General features: G+C 35.4%; 1 protein-coding gene across 2 annotated transcripts in view; it reads left to right on the forward strand.

The window, feature by feature from the left end:
• The window catches only part of LOC145277478 (uncharacterized), an 83014-nt gene that overhangs the window by 31276 nt on the left and 28783 nt on the right, over positions 1 to 22955 (forward strand). Inside the window, exons 2-5 of one of the 2 annotated variants that reach the window (XM_080128841.1) lie at positions 10201 to 10413; positions 12847 to 13227; positions 20600 to 20695; positions 22309 to 22440. In XM_080128841.1, coding sequence (XP_079984967.1) covers positions 10215 to 10413; positions 12847 to 13227; positions 20600 to 20695; positions 22309 to 22440 — 808 coding nt within the window. In that variant the 5' untranslated portion in view covers positions 10201 to 10214. The remainder of the gene's footprint in view (positions 1 to 10200; positions 10414 to 12846; positions 13228 to 20599; positions 20696 to 22308; positions 22441 to 22955) is intronic. The other variant, XM_080128840.1, reaches the window with a different exon arrangement.

Raw genomic sequence — 22955 nt, forward strand, 5'->3', positions numbered from 1 at the left:
TTGCCATACTGAATTGGCCACACAGTTCCTCCACATTAAAACATAATGATAAAACTTGATAATTCAATAAAAAAATTTTTTTACTTGTAATTATTTTTCTATTGGATCATTTTTTTGTAAGTTTTGGAATTTATACTGATTTCGATATAACACATACACAATGTTTAAAAGATCACTAATGTAAACAAGTTCTAGAAATTTGAGATTTGACTTAAATGATGTCTCCTTCTCCAACATCAGGGGTCTACGTTCCAACTTTCCTGAGATTGAAACCCAATTACAGGAGACAAAGCCAGGCATATTCTTCCTAAGCAAAACTGGCATTAGGCCAACCACTTCCCTTGACGAATTCATAATTAAAGGATACTCTAACTTAATATCTAAATCTGACCCCTAAGATTGCCATGGGCATGGAATATGTGCCTACATTAAAGATGGCTTCCGATGTGGCAGGGATATCTCTAGAGAAGATCCTAATTTACCTTATATATGCTTACACCACTGCATTTATATTTGCTCTCTATCGCCCCCACAATAGTAGAGTTACTATCCTTAAGAGCATATCTGAAAAAATTGACCACATCCTGTCTGCTCACCCCTCAGCTAACATCCACATTTGTGGTGACTTCAATGTCCACAATGCGGAATGGCTGACCCACTCTAACAAGACAGATGATGAGGGGAGGTTCTGTCATGATTTTGCCATTGCTTATGACCTCACCCAGATTATCCACGAACCCACCCAAGTGCCCGATACTTCCGGTCAGTATGCTAGCCTTCTAGACCTTTTTCTCACAACTTACACTGAGCTATGTTCAAGTTCCGTTCTGTCTCCTCTGGGATCTTCCGACCACTCGGTTGTATCAGTTAAGATAAAAATGAAATGCAATAAGTCTTCAGATGTACCTCTCCACCGTACTGTATATCGATACTCTACCGCTTACTGGGATAGCTTCTGTATACTTATATCTGATCTACCCCTGCATTACATGTTTAAAAAGGATGTGCCCTCCATAGTATCAGACCCGACCGAATGGCTAATTGTAGGCATAGACCGATTCATACCATCCAAAAAATTCCAACAAAAACCTAACAGCCAGCCATCGCCATCGCGCACAGAAATCACTTTTTCCATAGCTACCAACATAATAGATGCACTGAGACTAAAGCTGCCTTGACAATTGCCTAACAACTATGCCATGGATGCACCCAAATCTTGAATGAAATTGGATACAGTAAACTGTTCAGAAGCCATTGAACAGCATAGAGTTTTGGCATAGTTCACCAATCAAAAAGACTTGATAGATATCTATCATGCAGCATCCCTACAATTCAAAAATGGGGTCAGGGGACAGTTTACATTTTGTAATGCTATGTTTAAAGATTTCTTCAAACTGTTTATACATACACAGATTGCACAGATTTTTAGCTTGTTATAATCATTAACTTGGCTAGGGATTTTTATCCTGGACCCCCAAAAAGAGATTAGACCATTCCTCTAATGATCTGGTCCCTGTTGATTTTGTGGTGGGAGTTTATTTCTGTGCAGCCCTGTTGGTAGGGGTACCTCCCGGTGATTAGCAATAAACTAACCCCTTCTTAAAGAGAGAAGGCAAAGCCTAGGAGGGTGGACCTCCTAGAACTGCAATGAACTCTACTGTTTTTGAAGAAATCACATATGCATCATGAGTAAGTTGCTGGAATCTGTTAAATAGAGAAATAGTCAACCACCTCGGCAAAAATAACTTTGTGACATGCAATATGGTTTCCATTCTGCTAGATCTACAGTAGATGTGCTTAGTTATATCTTATAGGATTAGTGAATCTCTTGACTGAAACTTCCTTTCTAGGGCAATTGCTCTTGACATATCAAAGACCCTTTTCTAGGGTATGACATAATACACTATAGCTGAAAATGTTTTTTCAATTATTAAATCATTTCTCTCTGATAGGTTCATAAGAGAATTGATTGATGGGCAGAAATCAGAGACTCACAGTATTAATCTGGGATCCATTCTGGGCCCAACTACATCAACGATCTCCTAAATCACATCCTAAAATCATTTGTAGACCTGTATGCTGACTACACTTCAAAGGCCATAAACAACCAAGTTCACTCAGATTCTCTCTTCTCTAATCTTTATCATGTGGTACAATGGGGAAAGTGATGGCTGGTTAATTTTAATGCATCTAAAACCAAACTTCTTTTTATCATCAACACTGATCCCCGTCTGGCATCAATTGAAATGATGGCTTTCGTCTTAGGGAGGCTCTGTTTTGAGAAGCTTCTAGGCCTGCTCTTACTACTGATCTGAGATGGAATATGTACATCAAATCTGTTGTCAATGCTGCTGGAAAAATGGTGGTATCATTCTACCACTCCAGTAGATATCTCACTGCTGATGCAATTTTGTACCTGTATAAGAGCCAAGTATGTGGAGGACTGCTGCCACATCTGAGCAGAAGCTGCTAGAAGCAGCTTATCCCACCTTGACGGTTCCAAATGGATTTCGTAGCCTAGTGGGGAATGCCTTTTTCTCTTTCCTGCAACCTCTTTCTCACAGAAGAGATGTTGCGAGCCTGTCTCTGCTTTATCGTTATTTTCATGGTAAGTGTTCATCTGAGCTTGAATGGTCCCTCCTTGCCTGACTTTCATGAAAAACACTTGTTTAGCTGAAACCACTATCAATAATTTCCCAAACTCTTTATCTGTACCTAAACGTAGATTCCATGAACAAAACTTCTTTCTTAGAACTGCATGCCTGTGGAACTCTTCCGCTTTCCAACTGACTACAATATGATCGTCTTCAAGTCCAATGTGAACAAGTTCTTGATGAGCTGTCCCCTTAAGTAATCCAAACTGTTAATATTGTTAAAAAAAAATAGCAACCACAGATATATTTAAAAGCAATAAAATCGAGCATAAAATTTGACAAAATTTTGTAGGTCAATGGTAAAACGCCAGACTGAAGATTGTGTAATGGATTTGGATCTTGCCAAAAATGTTTAGCCATACTGATGACAGCTGATGGCTAGAAACACGCATGTCCACGGATAACTTTTATGCGCATTTATTATTTGAAATAAAAAAGATACATAAATAATCCCGCCAATAAAAAGGAAAACAAAGGGCAACTAACTCCCTCACTGTTTAGGTAGCAAAATTAAATATAATAAAACGGTGTTTCAAACTATCAATATCGCTAAAAAGAAAACTAACATCAGATCTTATATATATAATTTTTCGATCTTAACTAATGAAAGTTCTCTGCATATTAAAGATCTGGAACTTTGAAATTATTATAACATGTCCACTTGCAACTACAAGCTTCAAGCCTCCATGCGTTTATCATAAAGTAATTAGAAATCTAATTGCTATAATTACTAGCATACTTTTGTGTGCGGTTTTATGAGTGTATACATAAATAATAACTTGTGAAAATTAGGACACTTGAAGAGAAGCGTCATTTTCAACATATTTAAACAAATGAATATTTAATTTTCATTCTTTAACATTTATTGACAAAGGTCATGTAACAAAATTTTTGTTATTTGGAAAATTTTGTCAATAGAAATGCAATTTTCTTGTGAGGAAAAATTTACGCTATTTACACTTAGTACTTAAAGTTAGAACAATGTTTATTATGCTGCATGTTATATATATATATATATATATATAAGTAATATTGTCTGTCTCTGAGAAACGGTCTCTACCAAATTTCTCTTTCTATTTTTGGTTTATATACTTGAGACTTGATATATAGGAGATTTCTGTGAAATATATTCAGTTTGGTTGTTATCTGCTAAAATAGCTGCTAAGGGGTCAAGATTGGAACTTACAAAGTGTAAGTCAACTTGAAATGCTTTTGTTCACATGCACAAATATACATTATAGGTTAAAGTCTATTAAATTTTAACATTTTTTTTCTTATCCATCTGATGATAACTCACATGGTAACGACTAAGGCTAGAGCACTAAATGTTTTGATTTCAATTCTAGCTGATGGCACCCAAATCATATATTTTTAAAAACTTTTGAAATCACTACTATATATTAGGTACAATATAATAATCAGTAGAATATTGGCTCTATAATAATAAATATCAAATCGGTTTAAATTAAAATATCATATTTCAGTGTATTTTGTGACCAAGCAATGCCAGGAAGCCTACTAGTTATTAATAAATATGCACCACATTAAATGCAAATGATGAGAATATTGTTAGAATTAATTTTGCAAGAGGTTGTTGTATTTGCATTTTACTTAAAATTTAAATAATATTATTCTAATAATTTGTTTAAAGTACTTTATCCATGATATCACAGCTCTTCGCGATAAAACAGCTGCCAAAATGCCTATGTCGGGCTGTTTTAATAAGTTTAGCCTGTGAGAATGCAAAAAGGTCGACCATCTTTGTCATGAAACGGGCAATAATTTTTTGCTTTAATGAATCTGAATGATATATTAGAAGTATAGAAATTTAGAGAGTAGCTGAAATAAAGATTTTTTTTCTTTTTTGAAGGTTGAAATGACGAAGCATGGTTAGTAATATTTGGTGTGTGATGCGTGAAGGAATATATACACGGGTGTATAGAGCAATAAAAAACCATATGTTGCATATATATAAGTATGTTAGGATGGAGTAAAATAATCAGTTCTCATGAAATGTGAAATCTCTAATCTTGCCGGGTTGAAAAAAAAAAAAAAACAACTGAAAACCGACCATGTTGAACGAATATCTTTTTATCTTGAATATTTGTTTCTAAAAGAAAAATGGCAATGTGATTGATATAACACCATTCAGAGCTTAGTGCAAGGTATTCAAATGTCTGCATAGTTTTGCACTGTTAGCTGTAAACCCAATAGAATATAATAAGGTGCTTCAAGAAGTCTCAGAAAATCCTAAAATGTCATCATGATGTTGGATATGGGCTGCTTGCTAATCAGTTGAATCCCATGCTTTAATGAGACTTGATTCTCTTTTGTCAATCATGACAGATTGTTGACTTACCAGTGTGATAACACATGATCCCCTGCTTGACAACATTGTTACTGACCCCAACGCTGTTTCCATGATCTTCTTTTCTTTCATCTTATCTTCCGGTCATGTTGTAATCTCTCATATTAGTGGCTACTGAGGGATGCGCGGGTTCACAGATATAAAAAAACAAAATAGAAAACAGACTTCAACACTTTCTGCAAATATTAATTGCACTGTGTGTGTGACACCATCGACCCTATATGCATTAAGGTTCCCATGTAAGTCGTCTGCCACAGCTATGCTTGTCAGTTGATGTCAGCTCATCTTGATCTCCTAATGCTCTCTCAATCTGGTACATGTTACAACATCCAACTGCCCTCAACTGTCACTGTCGTTAGCAGTCATATCCAAAACTGTCCCCAATCATTCCCAAGTGTCATAAAAATTGTTGCACCCCCCCTTACCGACTTTAAGATATATAGAGCTTCTTTGTCCCAATCATCTCCCCAACTTGACAACAATCCTACCTCAGCTTCCTTTTGTGTTCCTTAGTGAACAACTTATCCATTGTCTTTCCACCATTCTTATACATTTGTTGCTGACTAAACCCATTTCCACTTGTCTTTTATTATACTTCTTTTATTCTTTGTTTCCCACTTCCCAAATGCAGAGTTTGTTTTTTCTTTGTCGATCATGCTAGAAAAGAGAAACTGCCTGAAAACAAATTTACATAGTTTATTTGCTTCTTTGGAAAAGTTCAAGTTTCTGTGAATTATGGTCAGTTTTAAGGACCCTAAAGAGGAGGTGAGTGCATGCAAGTGGTTTGAATACCAGTCACTAACTGATGCATGCCTGACTCAAAAGAACGAGTCCACCAGAAAATGTGGGTCATCTAACTTAATGATGTCACCCTCTCCTTTCACGGTACCCAGTGAAAACATATTATTTAACATGGTACTTAGGGGTTACTCTTGCTACACAATTTGTGTTCTTAAAAAGAGACTAAAAGTTTGCTTTTCATGTAAAATGTGCAAGGAAGAAATCCTTTCCTGACTCTTGTTTCACTTCCTGAAAAAAAAACAATTGAAAAAACTCAAAGACTAAATCTTGTAAAGAAATTCAGGACTTTTGGAATAATCTAATTTGAACAAATTCTTTTGTTCAAATTCAGTAAAAGATTTTGAGTTTTGGCACAAATCAAGAACAGCATTTGATGATCAGAAGAACTTTCCAATAATAAAATATTCTTTATACATAGGTTGAAGGTATTTTCATGTGCTGGTCTTTTACGTGCTTTTCACTTCTTTTCATCATCACCATTTTGTCTCGTGGTTGCTATTGAAGTAAGCTTATTTTCATGAAGAAAGAGGAAACAATGAGACATTTGTTAAGATTGCTTCAAGGTTTTATTTGGAGAGAATTGACTCTGCGGAGAGAGACTAATTTTATCTTAGCTAATTATTTACTTAATAGAAATGAGTGATGCACACAGACATAGGCATCGAAGTTACACTTTTGATTTTCAAAGTTTTCTACATTATTCTTAGTGTCTCATCCGCATGGTTTCCACAGACTGATTTGAAAAACCTTTCTTTCGGCTCAAAAAATGTGGCCTCAGTCATCATTTCACTCTGTTTTGTCTACAATTTTACTTACTGCCTTTCACCTCATTTTAATGTTACTCATCTCTAGGAACAATTCAATGTTGCAGTTTAGGGTTATCGTGACATGCCCTAAATGTGACCCTTATCAAAATTAACACTAGTTAACTTAATTGCCATTGATGTAGGGTCCCTAATATGTAACACTCATACTAATTGTAAAACATAGGAATATTAATGTCATCAATTGCAGCCAGTTCGTAATCATAGAATCCACTGTGAATTCTTTATTTTACCAGAGGTTGCTTGAGAGAAATAGAAATTGTAACAAATATAGGCAATGTAGTTTCTGGACATTCATATTGGAACTACCTCTATGCTTTATGTATCCACTATAACATCTGACTTAACTGATTGGTTAACTCTCAGTATATACTCTCAAAGAAATTCTTCAGTAGTGAATTTCTACCCAATTTTCATCACTGTACATGCATTAGCCCTTATTCCTTCAGATTTTGATAAGTAATGACCCCCCCCCCCCCGTAATAATAAAAAAAAAAAATGAGTTCTGAAATACTAGTCAAAGTGCGGATCTTAACACTAGTAAAAAACTGCAGAGAAATTTGAAAACGACTGTCCAAGCAAGACATTTCTCGAGCATCACACAGTTGAAAGAAATCTGCATGCAGCAGTGGTGCCAACCAATGTTAAAAGCTAGAAATGACTAATTTAGGTCATTACACTGTGGGCCGATACCAACTATTAGAGAATGCATCATCATATCCGGTTTAACATCTGTTTATATGTTGGCATGTACTGGACAACTCTTAGAAATTGACTTTCATACTTACATATCTCTAACCAGGTCTTTATATTTTTCTAGCATCCATCCTTATCACTTTTCTCACAAATTTCCTGGCCTTCCCATACTAACTGAACTAAACCAAGAATTTTCATTCTTTCAATGTGACCATACCAACGAGGTCTTCTATTCTGCACACATCTACCTATCTGTCCAGATTTAATCTCTCTCCGAGATCATCAAATCAAAGCTTGTCTTTAAAATTAACATTACACAGCCATCATATTCTCATTTCAATTCTCTTCATGCAGCACACATTTCCTCAACCTTGGCCAGATTTTCCTCATCACACTTTGCATATATGCTTGATAGACTCTACCATTCATCAACAATCAATAATGACAGAAATTCCTTGAACTTATTCTATCCACTCCTTACTCTTGCAATCACACCAACAGATTTTGTCTGTGTTCCAATGATATCGCCAATCTCAATAGCTTTGTCATCCAAAGATATTGTCACCACATTTAAGGTTTTACCCGTCTCCATTGTCTTACACTTCTTGCACGCAAACCAATTATCATCTCTTAAACTAGTTTAATGCATGTCATTGCCAGCTGGTTGCTGATAAAAATATTTGGTTTGGAAATTGATCACTCAGAAATTTGGAAAAAAAAGTAATTGCTTCTTATAAATGAAGTACACTTGGGAAAGCAAGCTACTTGAGATTCCATAGAATTTATGTCCACTTATGCTAATGGATCTCCCATAAAGACAGTTTTTTTATGTCTTTTCATTGACAGTTGATAGTTATTAATTTCATTACATGTTTGTTCTCAATAAATCAAATACCACTTTAATTTTAAAATCATAAAAAAACAAAATCTTTGTTATTTATTGCAAAGATAACTTTGATTTTATTTAAAATGGAAAATCCCTTTGTTACAACACTGACCTAGATCATATAATTGACATAACAAGTGTTGAAATCGAGTAACCCACAATTAGATAAAGACTATGATTGGATGAACACATATACATGCACATAAGTTCAGATTATGAATCTATCCTGTATATTCCAGATAGTTTAATTAAATTCATATTATCCATCTCACCATAAAAAAGTATTTAAACAAAAAAAAAAAAAAAATGCCCCATACCTTCAAGTTAATGCTTCCAGGCAACACTGGGCTTCTTTTATGATAAAAAAATAAAATCTATACTTATAAAATTCTTCACTTATTGTTTCAGAAGCCAAAAATAACTTTGGTATTTGCTGTAAAAAGAAGTGATTTTTAGAAAGAAATCCATAAAATGATTTATTGTTTCAGAACGTAATTGTTGGGGAGGACACATATTGAGGACAGTCTTGCAACTTGTAGATGCAATAAAAATAAAATAATAATGGACATAGAAAAATAGCAAAACACAGAAACTTGGTTCAATATAAAAATAGCCAATTTATTTGGTATGATAGCAATAATGTTCAGTCCCTGACATCGAAGGAACATTGGTGTTGAGTGTCTGGTCACCTAATTTCAATAATAATAATGGTTGACATTGCACTTTGGGGGATAAAGCATGTTCAGTGGACCGAAATGAAAATAGTCTTGAAAATAACAGAATGATAGCAAGCTAAGTAATTTGTGATTGTCCTGGAAAGCACAGACTGATCAAGAACAGTGACAATGTTAAATGAACTCAGTTTGGAGCTGGTCAAGCATGATGAACAGGAAGCGTCTGATGTTGAGTAGAATCTGGAGTTTGAGTTGATAACCAGACAAGGTCACTGGAACATTAGTACGAGTAGCTGAACTCCTGAACAGCCAGACAAAATCTCAGCTAGTGAAGAAACTTAACCTGGATAGATTCTAAAAGGACCCAAAACTGTGTGCACCATCCTTAGGCAATTGGTAACCAAAACTAGAGAATAGACCAGACGGAGAACCGTCAGGTCCAGCCATTTTTGGTTCCAGCAGTGCACTTTGTAGAGGCGAGAACACAGGATCAGATTGGCATCTTGCTTCACCGTGCTGAGCCAGGTTTTCAGCTGACCACTATGTCATTTCTTCCAAACCTGGAATGGTGCTGGGTTGATGGTGGCATGGATGAAGTCATCTGGTTGCTGACGGAGAGTGTGAAAAAACCATTGGAGACGTCTCAAAAGGAGGGTCTGTTTGAGGGATGATATCCAACAGCACACATAGATGGTGGTATTTGGGACGAATTGGTGCCAGCCAACTTGAAGGATGCAGCATAGACATTGGTGATCAAAAACATCCAATCTGCGCAGGTCACAAACTCGTACTGGCCAGGTTTTGCATTATAGTATAGGATCATGGTACGGACAAGAGTTTGGTATATTCAAATTTTTGTACAGAGTATGGTTTAATTTCTGGACCAGAGTCAGGTGTAAAGGTGGCAGAAGGCAACATGGGCATTGTTGATACAGTTGTCAATATCTTCTTCACCTTGGTTTGTTGTGGTGATAATAAAGCCCAGGTATTTGAAACTTGGGACCTTTTCAAGGATTTCTCTGTCGAGGAAAGTTTGTTGTGAATCATTTAGAGAGAATCCAGCCGCTAGTAATTTTGTTTTTTGCTGCATTGATCTTCATTCATATGTTTGAAGCAAAGATCTGCATCTGATTAATGGCTGCTTGAATGTCATCGCATAAATTTATTTCCAATCCAATAACAAATAAATTATGAAATTGTTTGAATCTTCTTAAATAAAATGGTAAATAGATAACTTAAGCTAAAAAAAATCTTTTTTTTTTTTTTTCTTTTTCTTTTCCTTTTTTTTGGTTTTTAGGGTGCATCTTCATAATGCCACTGGACACTTTTATCTGTGGCCAGTGTGAGGGTAACTTCAACGACATCCAACTTTTCATTACCCACAAAAAAGAATGCATTCCCATTACAAGTTCAACAACGGCTCCAATAGTAAACGAAGAACCTTCTGTGGCGTGCCCAACTACAGAACAAACGAATGTTCAGATTGATGGAGATTTACAATATACCGCAGGTAACATTTTTTGATCATTTTTTTTTTTTTTAAACCTAATTTGACTGATTAGACTTATAATTTGCATGGAGGGTCAATTGAAACGTTTTCCTAGGTGGTATTACCTGTTGTGGTGTGATGGATGTATTATACATAACCCCCAGTCGTACAAAATAGGAAAAATTAATTGCTTTGAGGAAGGAATGAATAATGCGTTTATTGAATTAAACGAACTAGGATTTATTTCGTGAAGAAACAAATGAAAGGAAAGGGTACAGCATGTGTTTAGTTTGGCGTGCGTCTCTCGCTGTAAACTGGTGAGAAGGAAAGTCTATTGTTGTAGAGAGAGTGAGAAAGTCAATCCAGTTTGGCGTGTGTCTCTCGCTGTTAGCTGGTGAGAGGGAAAGTCTATTGTTGTATAGAGAGAGAAAGAAAATCAATCCAGGTCATGGAAATAGAAAGCATGTAAGGTATACGTACTGTCTGTTGACTCTTGCCCCACACATAGTAGCAGGTGACCTGAGGCGCGCGTGCCCCGAAAGGGAGCGGATGATCCGTCGACCGCTCAGCTCAGGATCTGAGTCGAAAAGAAGGAAAACGGCTTTTACTTTTATAGTTGTTTCCGGTGGTCTTTTGTGCATGTGTGGATTTTCTTCAAAGGGGAAGTGACGTTGCACATGTGTGCGTGTGTGTGTATGCATGTGAATGTGAGTGTATGTACAGGAACGTGAATATATCTACGTGTGTGTACGTGTACGCGTATGTTTGTGTGTGCGTATGTGTATGACAAGAAAAATGGCTTGAGATGTGAACGCGTGTTTTTGTGCTAGACTAGAAAGGGCTCGTGCATACCTAATGAGTTTTGCTTTCAAATAATGTATCTCCCTTCCCAAGTTGTTAAGGTTGTTTAGAAAATGACAGTTTGTGGTGTGTACAGACACCATATAAATTTGATAGAACTGTTGGGCAAAAAAATCACTCAACTGTAAATATTAAGTGACATTAAAAAAAATATTAGAAAGTGATTGAACTTGTATATTAATGTGCGTGAGAGAAATAGCAAAGTGAGAGGCGATTTGTTCACTTAATTACATGTTATATCTAACAACAGAATTTAGAAAAAAAAACCTAACTCGGTGCTTGTGTAGATTAGTGACATTTTAAACCAATACATTTTAAGTGAAAACATTACGTACTTACGTGTTATGTTGAAATTAGTATCAATTGCCAGAATTACAAAAGTGCTCCAGCAGAAAAATAAAATTTAAAGTTTATCAATTTATAGTTTTATCATGTTTTAATGTGAAAAAGTTTCCAAATTTCCAGGGGGGAGGGTAACTGCAATCGATCATTTTGACAATCTGACATTTTAAAATACAGAATGTTGGACCGTTATTGTGAATGATTTTTTTTTTCTCTAAAAACTATATCTAGAATATCTTCTACTAGATCATTTTTTTTTTTAATTTTTGTAATTTGACATGACATGTAAGTACATAATGTTTTCATCTGAAAGGCACTCCTTGAAAAGATCATCATACTACACAAGCATCCATAACTCAATCTCAGAACTAAAATATATTTTAGGCCATATTTTGTGTGATTAAAATATTTTAAGCCGAAAGGAAACAAATAACAATTCAAAGACTCTTTATCTGAAAGCACATCTTTTAAACTCCTCGGCCTAACATTCACAGGAAACATGAGTTGGAACAATTACGTTGAGAGCATTGCCAGGACCGCTGTGAAAAAGGTAGGTTCTCTACCGTGCTATAAAGTATCCTGTACTTCTATAAGGCCACCATTCGCCCATGTATGGAGTATTGTTGCCATATTTGGGCTGGTGCATCTGCTACTAGTCTCTCACTCCTAGACAAGGTTCAAAAGAGAGTTGCCAACCTAATAGGTCCTGAACTATCATCCAAGCTTCAGCCTCTATCCCATCGACGCAATGTAGCATCCCTCTGCCTGTTCTACAAGTACTTTAACGGTGAATGTTCCGACGAGCTGCAAGCACTTGTACCCCCTCTATGTAAATACCCCCCGACAAACCCAACGAGCAGTACAATCCCACCCCTTCACAGTAGAGATCCCTAGGTGTAAGAGAGCCTTCTACTCCAGTAGTTTCTTTTCCAGAACCGCTAGACTTTGGAACTCCCTGCCAGGTTCCTGCTTCCCCAACTGTACTGACATGCAGAAGTTCAAGTGTAACGTGAACCGACATCTTGCTGCCCAACTCTCCACCTACTACCCCTGTAGCCTGTGTCCCTAATAGTAGCCCCCTACATCAAAGTAGCAATGTGCCTTATTTGGGGTGAAAATGTAATAAAAAAAAAAAATTAACTTTAGTATCATCGATGTGTGAGAACCTTTTTTTTTTTTTTTTTTTTTTTTTCATTTTTTTTTGTACATATTCTTTTTTATTTATTTATATTTGAAATTTTTGTTTTCTAGTCGATGGTTCTGTAAATGTTAATGTCGACTCTGCTGATTTACTCTCTCAAGTGGCGCAGGCAGCCATGGTAACTGGAGATGATTCGTCCAATACAAATGCCGTTGTGATCATCACTTCTCCACAATCTGCTGATGCTACAGCTGACGTACAGCCGCTGCTTGAAGCCCTTGATTCTGTCAGTGTCAGTCAGCTGCAAATGAAAACTGAGATACCAAATGCTGCCGCTGTTGACGCCTTAAGCATTCCAGCTGTCACTGATAACACTACAACCGTTTCTCCTCCTCCTCCTCCTCCGGTTGATGTTCCATCTATTCCCGCTACACTCACTTCCACTACCACTCCAACTACTACTCAAACTACCACACCTTCAAATTCGACAGGTATTTTATTATTTTACTCTTTATTATTGATCATAATTGAAATCTTGATTGAACATAAGGGAGATAACTGGGGTTTTAGGTTCAAATCATGGTGCTAGTTGCATTTTATAGTTATTAAATTGATAAATAACCTTAGAGTTCTCAGTTTCAATTAAAATAAGTGTGCAATATATCTCATTGTATTGCTTTTATTTCCTAGATCTTTATCTAATGAAACTCTGCTGCTTATAAAGTAGTGCTCAATAACAAGTAGAGCTGTATTATTGTATGATTTTCTTTATTTATACAAACATTATTGGTTACATATGTGCATACATGTTTCAGTTGGGATTTCTTTAGAAATCCTGCTGTTGAAACTAGTGGCCAGATGATGCTGGATTTCAAAAGAATCACAGCTGAAACATATCACATATGTAATCAATAATGTTTGTATAAGTAAAGAAAATTATAATATATATTCCAGACAAAACTGAAGCAAAATCAGGAAAACACCTTTAAAAATTGCTTGAGATGACTGAAAAAAGAACTCTCAGATCCATACTCTATGAATTACTACTGGAGACTTGGAAACTTGGTTGCTGAACAGAGAACATTAGATCATCTTTAATCAGACATGTATTAATAATAATCAGAAGCATGTTTGTTTATTGATTCATATGACTTGTTTTAACACTTTACTGCAGTTTCATTGATCATCAAATGATTAGAATTATGTAAATAAATTCATGTATGTTTTTATAAGTTGAATTAGTATTCAAATGTAAAAAATATTCAGCAAATTATTTAATTTCAATGATCCATAAAAAATTATTAAAATGTCACATTAATCATTTATTGGAATAAAGTTTTATCACTAAATGATATTGAACCATCTGTGTGTGTGTGTGTGTGCAAACTTTGCTATCTTGATTCAGTTTAATTCGGATTTTGTTGAAAAGTTGATTTGCATCTATATATTTGCATAATATATTAAAATTTGTTTGGCAGTACTTTTCAGTATTTATTTCAATAGTGCTTAATACATTACTAGAGCTTTCTAATGATAATGCTAGCATGGTAAATGGCTACACAAATGCAATTATGTTTCGATCATGAATCGCATTAGATCATTATTTTGACATTTTTGGTAAAATCTATGATTGAAATTATTTTTCTGAAATTTAGAAATTAGGATTGATAATTCATATTATTTGGATTCATTAAAATACATGTCTAATCTTGAGTGTTATTTTCACAATGTTTCAGTTTATGTGATTTTCATTCAAATCTGCAAAAAATTTCAAATGGAATTTTGTTTAATCCACAAAGGATGAGCATGTTCCTGTTCTGTCAGCCATGATGGGTAAAAGTCTCAAGTAATTTACAATTGTATTTTGAATACCACTCATACTGAGGATTGAACCTTCAACTTCTAAAAGATTGTCACTCAACTAAATTTTACCTAGTACTTTATCCATTTTGCCAAGAATCCTTGCATATTACTTAAGACGTCTACTTTGTCATGGTTGACTAAATGAGAGCATGCTACCCTTGTGGATTAAATAAAGGGTTCTATTTGAAATTCTGTGCAGATTCCCAAGTTTGACAGAAAGATTTCAGAGTTCAACAAAAGACACCTGAAGGAGGCTGGAGGTTATAATCAGCCTTTTATTTAGGGCGACTGACTTGATTTTCAACAAGTTACAATCTAGTTTTAAATTTGAATTAAAAATAAATTCCCCACCACACACACTGAGCAAATTGATTTCATCTTTTCTTTTCCTTTCTTTATGGTCATATTTAAAAAGATAAGTAAATTTGTACCCAAATCATGTTTATCTGTTTATAAATAAGTTTTGTTTTGTGTTTTTTGTTTTAAATATTTCAGTAGCAGACCTTGTGAAAGCAGCTGTATATACATTTACGCACACATTATATTTCAGAGATAAACAAATTTTTCTTATTCATTTACATTCATTCCAAGAATTTAACATGTTTCTTGTACAATCATTTCAGAGATGTTATGGATCTTTATCTATACTAAGTCTCTGTATTAGCACAGACATTTAAATCCAAAGTCAAAGCATGAAAATTACAGAATAATAATGTAAATTACTTTTATTAATATCAAATCTCTTCATCAACACAAATTCGAAAAAATAAAAACATCAAAGTTAAAGCATTCAATTATATAGCAATTTGAAAAGATGTGAGAGGGGGGGATATGACAATTACAAACCACTTCTAATGTCTGTGTTTGTTTAGCTCTCTGCACTTACATTTAGTGGAAAGCAAAAATCTTCTGTGAAAAATAGATTTCTCTTGGTTACTGATAATGTGGTAAAAATCTGTATAAATAAAACAGTAGACATACGTGTGTGTGTGTGTGTGTGAGTGAGTGTGAGAGAGTGTGTGTATGTGAGAGAGAGAAAGAAAAAAATATCCAACTGGTAAACTCTTAAACTACTGGTCACATAACACTGAAATTCTCAGGAAATAATATTCATGCACCAAGGATGGATTATAGTGAGTAAATGTTTTGTTGGATAACGCATACAGACCTCAGCAAATTGATTATGGTGATGACGTCACTCCACTTCAAATTATGGTGTTAAGTAGGAGACAACTCGAGATTATCCTCACATGGATCGGTGAGTGTTTAAATGAGACAATCCTCCCAAACATTATCTCCTCCTGTTTATTCCTGTAGTGGGGGGGGGGTGATAGATAGGGGGATAACTTCTGGTGATGATGTCATTCCTCTTCAAATTATGGTATTATATAGGGAGACAAATTGAGATTATCATCACATGGATCAATAATTTTTAAATGAGACAATCCTTACTGATATTATCACCTCTTGTTTATTCCAGTAGAGGTAGAGGGTAATAGGCATGGGAGTAACTTCCAGTGATAACTTAATTCCTCTTCACATTATGGTGGTAAGTAGGAGACAACTTCAGACATTATCTCCTCCTGTTTATTTGAGTAGGAGGTGATAGATGGGATGGTGATGAAATAATTCCTGTTCAAATTATGGTAGTAAGTAGGGGAAAACTTGAGATTATCATCTCATGGATTGGTGAGTGTTTAATAAGACAATCATCCCAGACATTATCTCCTCTTTTTTTTTTTTTTTTTTTTAGTAGGGAGGTGATAGGCTTGGAAGAGTTACTTCCGGTGATGACAACATTCCTATTCAAATTATGGTGTTAAGTCAGGGACAACTTGAGATTATCGTCACATGGATTAGCGACTGTTTTAATTACACAATCCTCCCAGACTTCCTCTCCTCTTTTTTATTGTGAGTATGGGGGGAAGAGGGAGGTTACTTCTGGTTATGACGTCATTCTTTATTAAATTATTGTGGGAAGTTGGGGATGACTTGAGATTACCAATGTGCTCAATATTCCAGATAGAGCAGGTGTGTTTAAGTGCAGTGTGTCCTGGAAATTCCTCTGATAAGTATCGAAAATTGAAAAAAAAACGATCGTAAAAATAATCTTTTTTTTCTTATTGATAAGAAAGAATTTTTACAGGGGAATATTTGACGTTTCACCGGCAACGGAAGATAATTCTCGACAAATTAAGGGCGATTCAATCCTCAGCAAATCATTTCTTCTTACAGAAACAGAACTATTGTCATCAGTATATATAGATCAGTGGTAGAGTATTAAACTACAGATTAAATGGTCCCCTGTTCAAGCCTTGGTGTACCTCATAATTTTATTTTAATTTTTTCTTATTAATGAGTTCAATTTATGATAAAAGAAGAGGTATCATTTAAAATCTCTGCAAATCATTTCTTCATTTGCATATTTTAAAACTAAATATTAATCAGAAAAGATGCTCTTCACATTCTTTTATGACAGTTCTTATGGCGGCTTCGGAAACTCCAGAGTCAATTCGTTTCGCAAAGCAGTGTCTGTTTCACACCAGGATGACCACTTTGTTGGTGAATAATTTTGATCTGGTCCAACCCGACTGAGTTTACTGATGCAGTGCAGTCAGGTTGCACAAGCTCAGTGTTCCTTTTAATTGGATCAAGCCACCACTGAGGTACTCTCATCAATTGATTCGTCTTGTTTAGGCTAGATTTGACCAAGAATACATCCATCAACAGTGCATGGTCCTTCACCAATTTCATTATTGTGTCAAGACGCATTCGGATAAGCATGTCACTTATAGCTTTGATCCATACACTGGCTCTGCTGGTAAGGGTATTTGAGAACCAGTATTTGAGACTCTGTGGAATCGGTGAATAAATGTAAGCTGGTAATCTTCTAGATATAAGTTCATTCCTTTAATGATGGCATTGAGTTCTGCTAGGTTGATATGTTGGGAGTACTTTTCTGGACGTAACCAGCATGCCTTTTCTATCACAGTCCCATTATATATCAATGACACAATGGTAACGAGAGAGCTTGTGTCAACCCAGATCTTTGCCTTTGACGCACCATTTGCCTTGTGCCGGATCTTCTTTGTGGATTCTGGTCATGGTGTTGAGGGGCACCATTTACTTTCCACCCTGTAATGACATCAGATGCTTTCCTCTTGATGAATGCCGTGGCAACACAAAGCTAACCACCCACAGGAAGGTATTCAACTAACTTGCCACAAAGTGAAAATATATTCCGTTGCGTTACGACATGAGGTATGTCTGGAATCTTGTTCCTTTTTCTCCAATGCAAAGCATTATTCTTTCCTTGGACTTGCAAACCAAGCACTTACGCTCCATCCTGCAGTTTCTTTGGTTCTTTGCCGAGAACCTCGAAGTGGTAGAGATGCGCCTTCACATGTCGTGCAGGCACAACACTCTTGTTCACATACATATCAATATAAGTAAATATTGCCTGCTGTATCCACTTGTTCTTCGTCAGAATAGCATCAATAGTTTGCATGATGGACGGTGCTACATTGAGTCCAAACCCCATGTGGGTAAGGCAATACCTCTGTCCCTTGATCAGTACAGTTTGATGCACACTTACTTGAAGGTATGCCTTGTGTTGGTCTAACACTGATACATTCTATACCGCTCACTGCCATTCTCTTAATTTTTCAGTGCATATCTCTGCATGGGCCGTAATTCCCGATAGTTAAGCGCTGGCCTCACCTTTTGTTGGTTCTGCTGAATGACTGCCATTAGTGGGATCAGGACCTTTGGAGGGGCCCCCAATTCCTTCTGTGGGTACAGAACCAACAACCCATTATTTATTCAGGCTTGTAGCTCGGTATCATAGTCTGCTCGGGCTTTTGCAGGGATTTTATATTTTTGCATGACATGGTCCCGGTTCTAGTGTGTTGGTTGAACTCTGTGTAAAAGTCAGGCTGTTCCAGCTCTATTGTCACACCTAAAGCAAAAGCAATCCCAACAAAATGTATCTTGCCTCCCTTAATATGCATGCTGCCAAATTTCTTGATGTCCATCCTCAGAAGGAGGTCAAACCCCAATGTTCACCACCAGTATGTTAGTCTTCAGTGGATTTCTGTTGGCTAATGTTATACTGCCAACACCATGGCTTAACGAGCATTTTTGTTCTGCCGTCAGAATTGCAGTATTCTTCTGTATGTTGGGTTGACATAACGACTTACGACAGATGATGAGCAGCCAGAATCCACCAAGGCTATCCAATCTAGCCCATTGATCTTTACCTTTATCACAGGGAGCACCTCTTCTAGTTTATGTGGAGAGTGATGCTGACCTCGCCTGGACATCTTGATACCACATGTCCTTGCTTCTTGCATAGATAACAGTATATTTCTGGAAACACCCTGCTTGGTTTGTCCCCGGGTTGCCGGCAGTCTCTGACAAAGTGATTGGGACCTCCACACTTGTGGCACTGCACTATGACTGCATCCTGCTTATCAGAGGTTGAAGATTGGTCCACAGGCACATGAGGGAGAATTCTGCATCTGCCGACTGCTGCAATTCTCTTCTATTAACCGTGTAAGATCCTACAGGTCACCTAGGTATATGTCAACAGTTTCTCCAAGGCGCAAACGACGGGAGACAAACTTGTCATAGGCCATAAAGGCGTTCAGCGTGAAAGCCATGAGGAGGGCTTGTTTTACTTGCTTCAAATCCGCCGTCTAGTCATCAGTTATTCTCCAGTATATGGACAGCGCACCACCTCTCAGCCTGAGTGGTTGAACACGTTCAATGTTGTCAACCCCACACATCTCGCACACCAGCTCCACCTGTTCCAACCATTCAGACACTGTAATGAGGTGAGATGAAGAAGAATTACTACATATTCTTTAATCATTATCCACACATAGATTTCATGCTAATGAAATCATCAGTATGGAAGATAGCAGTTCAGCCGTTTGCAGGATTTGAACACTCTGACACAAGACACTTTTAACCCATTATAGCACATTAAACAATTTGTCAACTTCTATGGCTATGCAACAAGTCAAAAATAAAATCTTGTTTATATCATAAACTATTTTTACATTCATATAAACTAGCCGATTTCCTTTTTACTTTTTCTCACTTTTGTCTGGAGATTATCATCTATTACAGATTTACATTTTAGATTATCATAAAAATTTTGAAAAAGAGTTTTATTAGATGATTTTTAATGTCAGGTATCACTTTTTTAATTATAAGATTCTACTAAATTGATCCCTCATTTTCGGGTACAGTTGCAGTCATCACGTGTTACTAAGGTATCACGTGCCCTGTGATAATTCCCTTATAGGAACGTGGCTATTTCGTCAGAAATAAAAAAAAAAAAATAAAATAAATTCATAAATAAATGTTACCAAAGGCAAGATGAATTATTCTTCTACCTACCTGGATTTTTTTTTTTTTTTTTTTTTTTTGTGTGTGTGTGTGTTTTAACTGATTAAAAACGTTTATTTGCTTCAAGTCAATTAGTAGTTTTTTTTTCCAATTCAACGCTCACCGTTAAAATGACAGTTTAAAAAGTTTTTTGGATATACTGAAAACGAATATAACATTTAAAACTGGGGCAAAAAAATACTTTTCCTGATATTAAAATCTTTATTATCCAATGTAATCCCTACTGTTTTCACTGGTGACCATGTGTGTTTGTGCTAGCGCATATGCAAAAACTTTATGCGCGCTCGCTTCACTACTATATATTGGGTACAATATAATAATCAACAAATATGAAATTTGCATAAATTGTTATATTTAAGCATATTTTATGACCAGGCCCTTCTAGTTCGCCACTAGTATATATTGGGTACAATATAATGTTCAATAAAAAATTGGCTCTATGATAATAAATAACAAATCTACATAAATTAAAATATGTTTCAACATATTTTACAATCAGACAACACCAGGTGACTTCCTAGTATATGTATCTTAATTTTATTCATAACTGATCTTTAAGTTTGTTTTTCAAATTTATATTTGTAGGTCGTCGTCGTGGTCGACCACGTAAAGGAGAAGAGAAAAATGTCTTGAGGGATGCAGTACCGAAAGAACGTGAAAAATTGCCAATTCCTGATAAAGGTAAAGTATTTCTTATTTCTGTTTTGTGAATCGACATTCAAAGTTTTCTGGTCAAATCAGTTTATCGGTCAGTGTTAATTCCTTTAAGTAAACTTTAGCACTTGTCAAACTCTTTGATATTTTTGATTTATCTTTTTCTTTTTATGGTCAATAAGTTTATTGGATAGAAAGTAGTGGCATATAAACATGTGACGTTTGTGAAACATTGGTTAACAACAAAAATCGTGAGAGTTAAATAGTTGTATAATTTGAATAAGTCGATCAGCAAACCTGAATTTACCGTATTGAAACCATGATTATGCTGGTGAGAATGGAAGCATAGTGTAAAATGTTTGGAGAACACCTGATTAGATTGCCTTGTGCCAAACTTAATTATAGGTACGTGTTTATGGGTTGGAATACTGACAAATGCGTGACCCTTTTAAAGTGATGTACCTGTTGACATGAGATTAACTGATAGATAAAGTAATTTGAAAAAATCATGAGATACTAAAAAATGTGTCCTTACAAAACATTTCGAAGGGAGTTAACTTGTATTCATTATGAAAACGAGACACGAATGCTTTTTTTATCAGTCATACCAGGCATGGTTCTCATGACAAAATTTTTCAGTTATAATAAAGAAAACTCTTTTAAGATAAAGTCATGTTATTTGTTTTAAGATGCTGGGGATGAATTACAACATGCAATCGCCTGCAAAATCATATTTTTCTTTTGTATTTCATTGTACAGCTTTGAAAGATCCATTTCCAGTTGGACTTTGTGCAGATGGACTTAAGCCTTAGTGTAGCAGTTCTGAGTGTTCTTATCGCTATTATGAACAACTAGTTAATGTAGTTTCGTGGACAGAAAACAGCTGCTCATCCATCTGAAATAGATGGTGATGTTGCAGTCAAAATTTCTGTGTTTTCCTCTCATTTTGCAGCTGTAAGAATCTAACAAATAAAAACATAGCAAATTTGCTCAATAACGTTGTGTTTTTTGATGTTTTTATTTTTTTACAGTGTTGTAATCTTGCATGTAAGCTTTTCGTCTTCTGCTCCCCTCTGTGGGGGAGAGGGGTGCTGAACTAAGATGAAACTTCAAAAAAAGGTAACCAAACCCAGGCAGCTAACCTGATAAAGAAAAAGACTTTTCTCTCTTTGTCACTACGTGTCACTTTGGACTTTCTCTTCTGATGTAACTTTCTGCACATGTTAGCTTTAGTTATACTATAACTTTTAATGAAATTTTTTCATTTTTTTACTTATTTTAATCTTATTTGACATACTTGCATTTAAATGTTGCTATATTCATCCCTTTCTGGCAAATTAAATTGTGACATGCGAGATAAAAGAAGAAAGTCTGTGGAAGACAATAACATGAGTTTGGAAAATATTTTTTACCTTACAGTGAAAATTTTGTTAGAATCTTTGAAAGAACAATCAATAGATCAAATAGACCCAGAATATCTATATTGCAACAAACAAATGCTGCTTAACTTTGTTTATAGGAATTGGGTTTATCATTTTTTATTTTTTTAAAATGTTTTTAACATAAAGTTACTTTTCAGAAATGTTTTTCTTTTATGTCCCTTTCTTCTCATTCATATCACTGAATTCTTCCATTTGCAGGCAAAGATGGGAAATTTCATTGTTCCAGATGCAAACGAGCTTTTCCTAAGGAACGCTACTTCATCACACATAAATGTCTGGCTTCTTCTGATTATGTTGACATCTCAAAGAAAGACGTGGTCAAAATTGAAGGTATATCTATGAACATATATTTCAGATTATTAATTTTTAACTAGCTGTACCTTATCTGGCTAGAAATATTTTTCTTACTTAAAAAAAAAAATTTTTTTTTTTTAATAGAATTTTAACAGTTAAATCTAATTAGGATTTTGTTTTGTTTTTATTAAACGAATAATAATGTCTCAATTATAAGGATAAATTGAAATCTTTTGGTTTAACTACTTGGCAATTGTGCATAGGTACAACTTTTTTGGTTTTCAGTTGGGACATTTAGAGAGTGCATAGGAGGGGGCAAACAAATGCAATTTAAGGGCAGAATTGAAAATCATAACAAGGCCGTAATTTTGAGACATTTTTGGATGCATGTTTTTTGGGTTTTTTTTTTTTTTTTTGTTGAGATAGTTTTCTTTTTTTAACAAAATAGAGATTTTGTTTTTATTTTGAAAATGCCTGACATCAATTGAAATAAATGGCTCTCATCTTGGGAGGCTTCATGTTTTGACAAGCTTCTGGCTCTAACCTTTACT

This window comes from Euprymna scolopes, chromosome 6 (genome assembly GCF_053919585.1).
Source record: "Euprymna scolopes isolate OS-2025 chromosome 6, ASM5391958v1, whole genome shotgun sequence".
Taxonomy (NCBI): Eukaryota; Metazoa; Mollusca; class Cephalopoda; order Sepiida; family Sepiolidae; genus Euprymna; species Euprymna scolopes.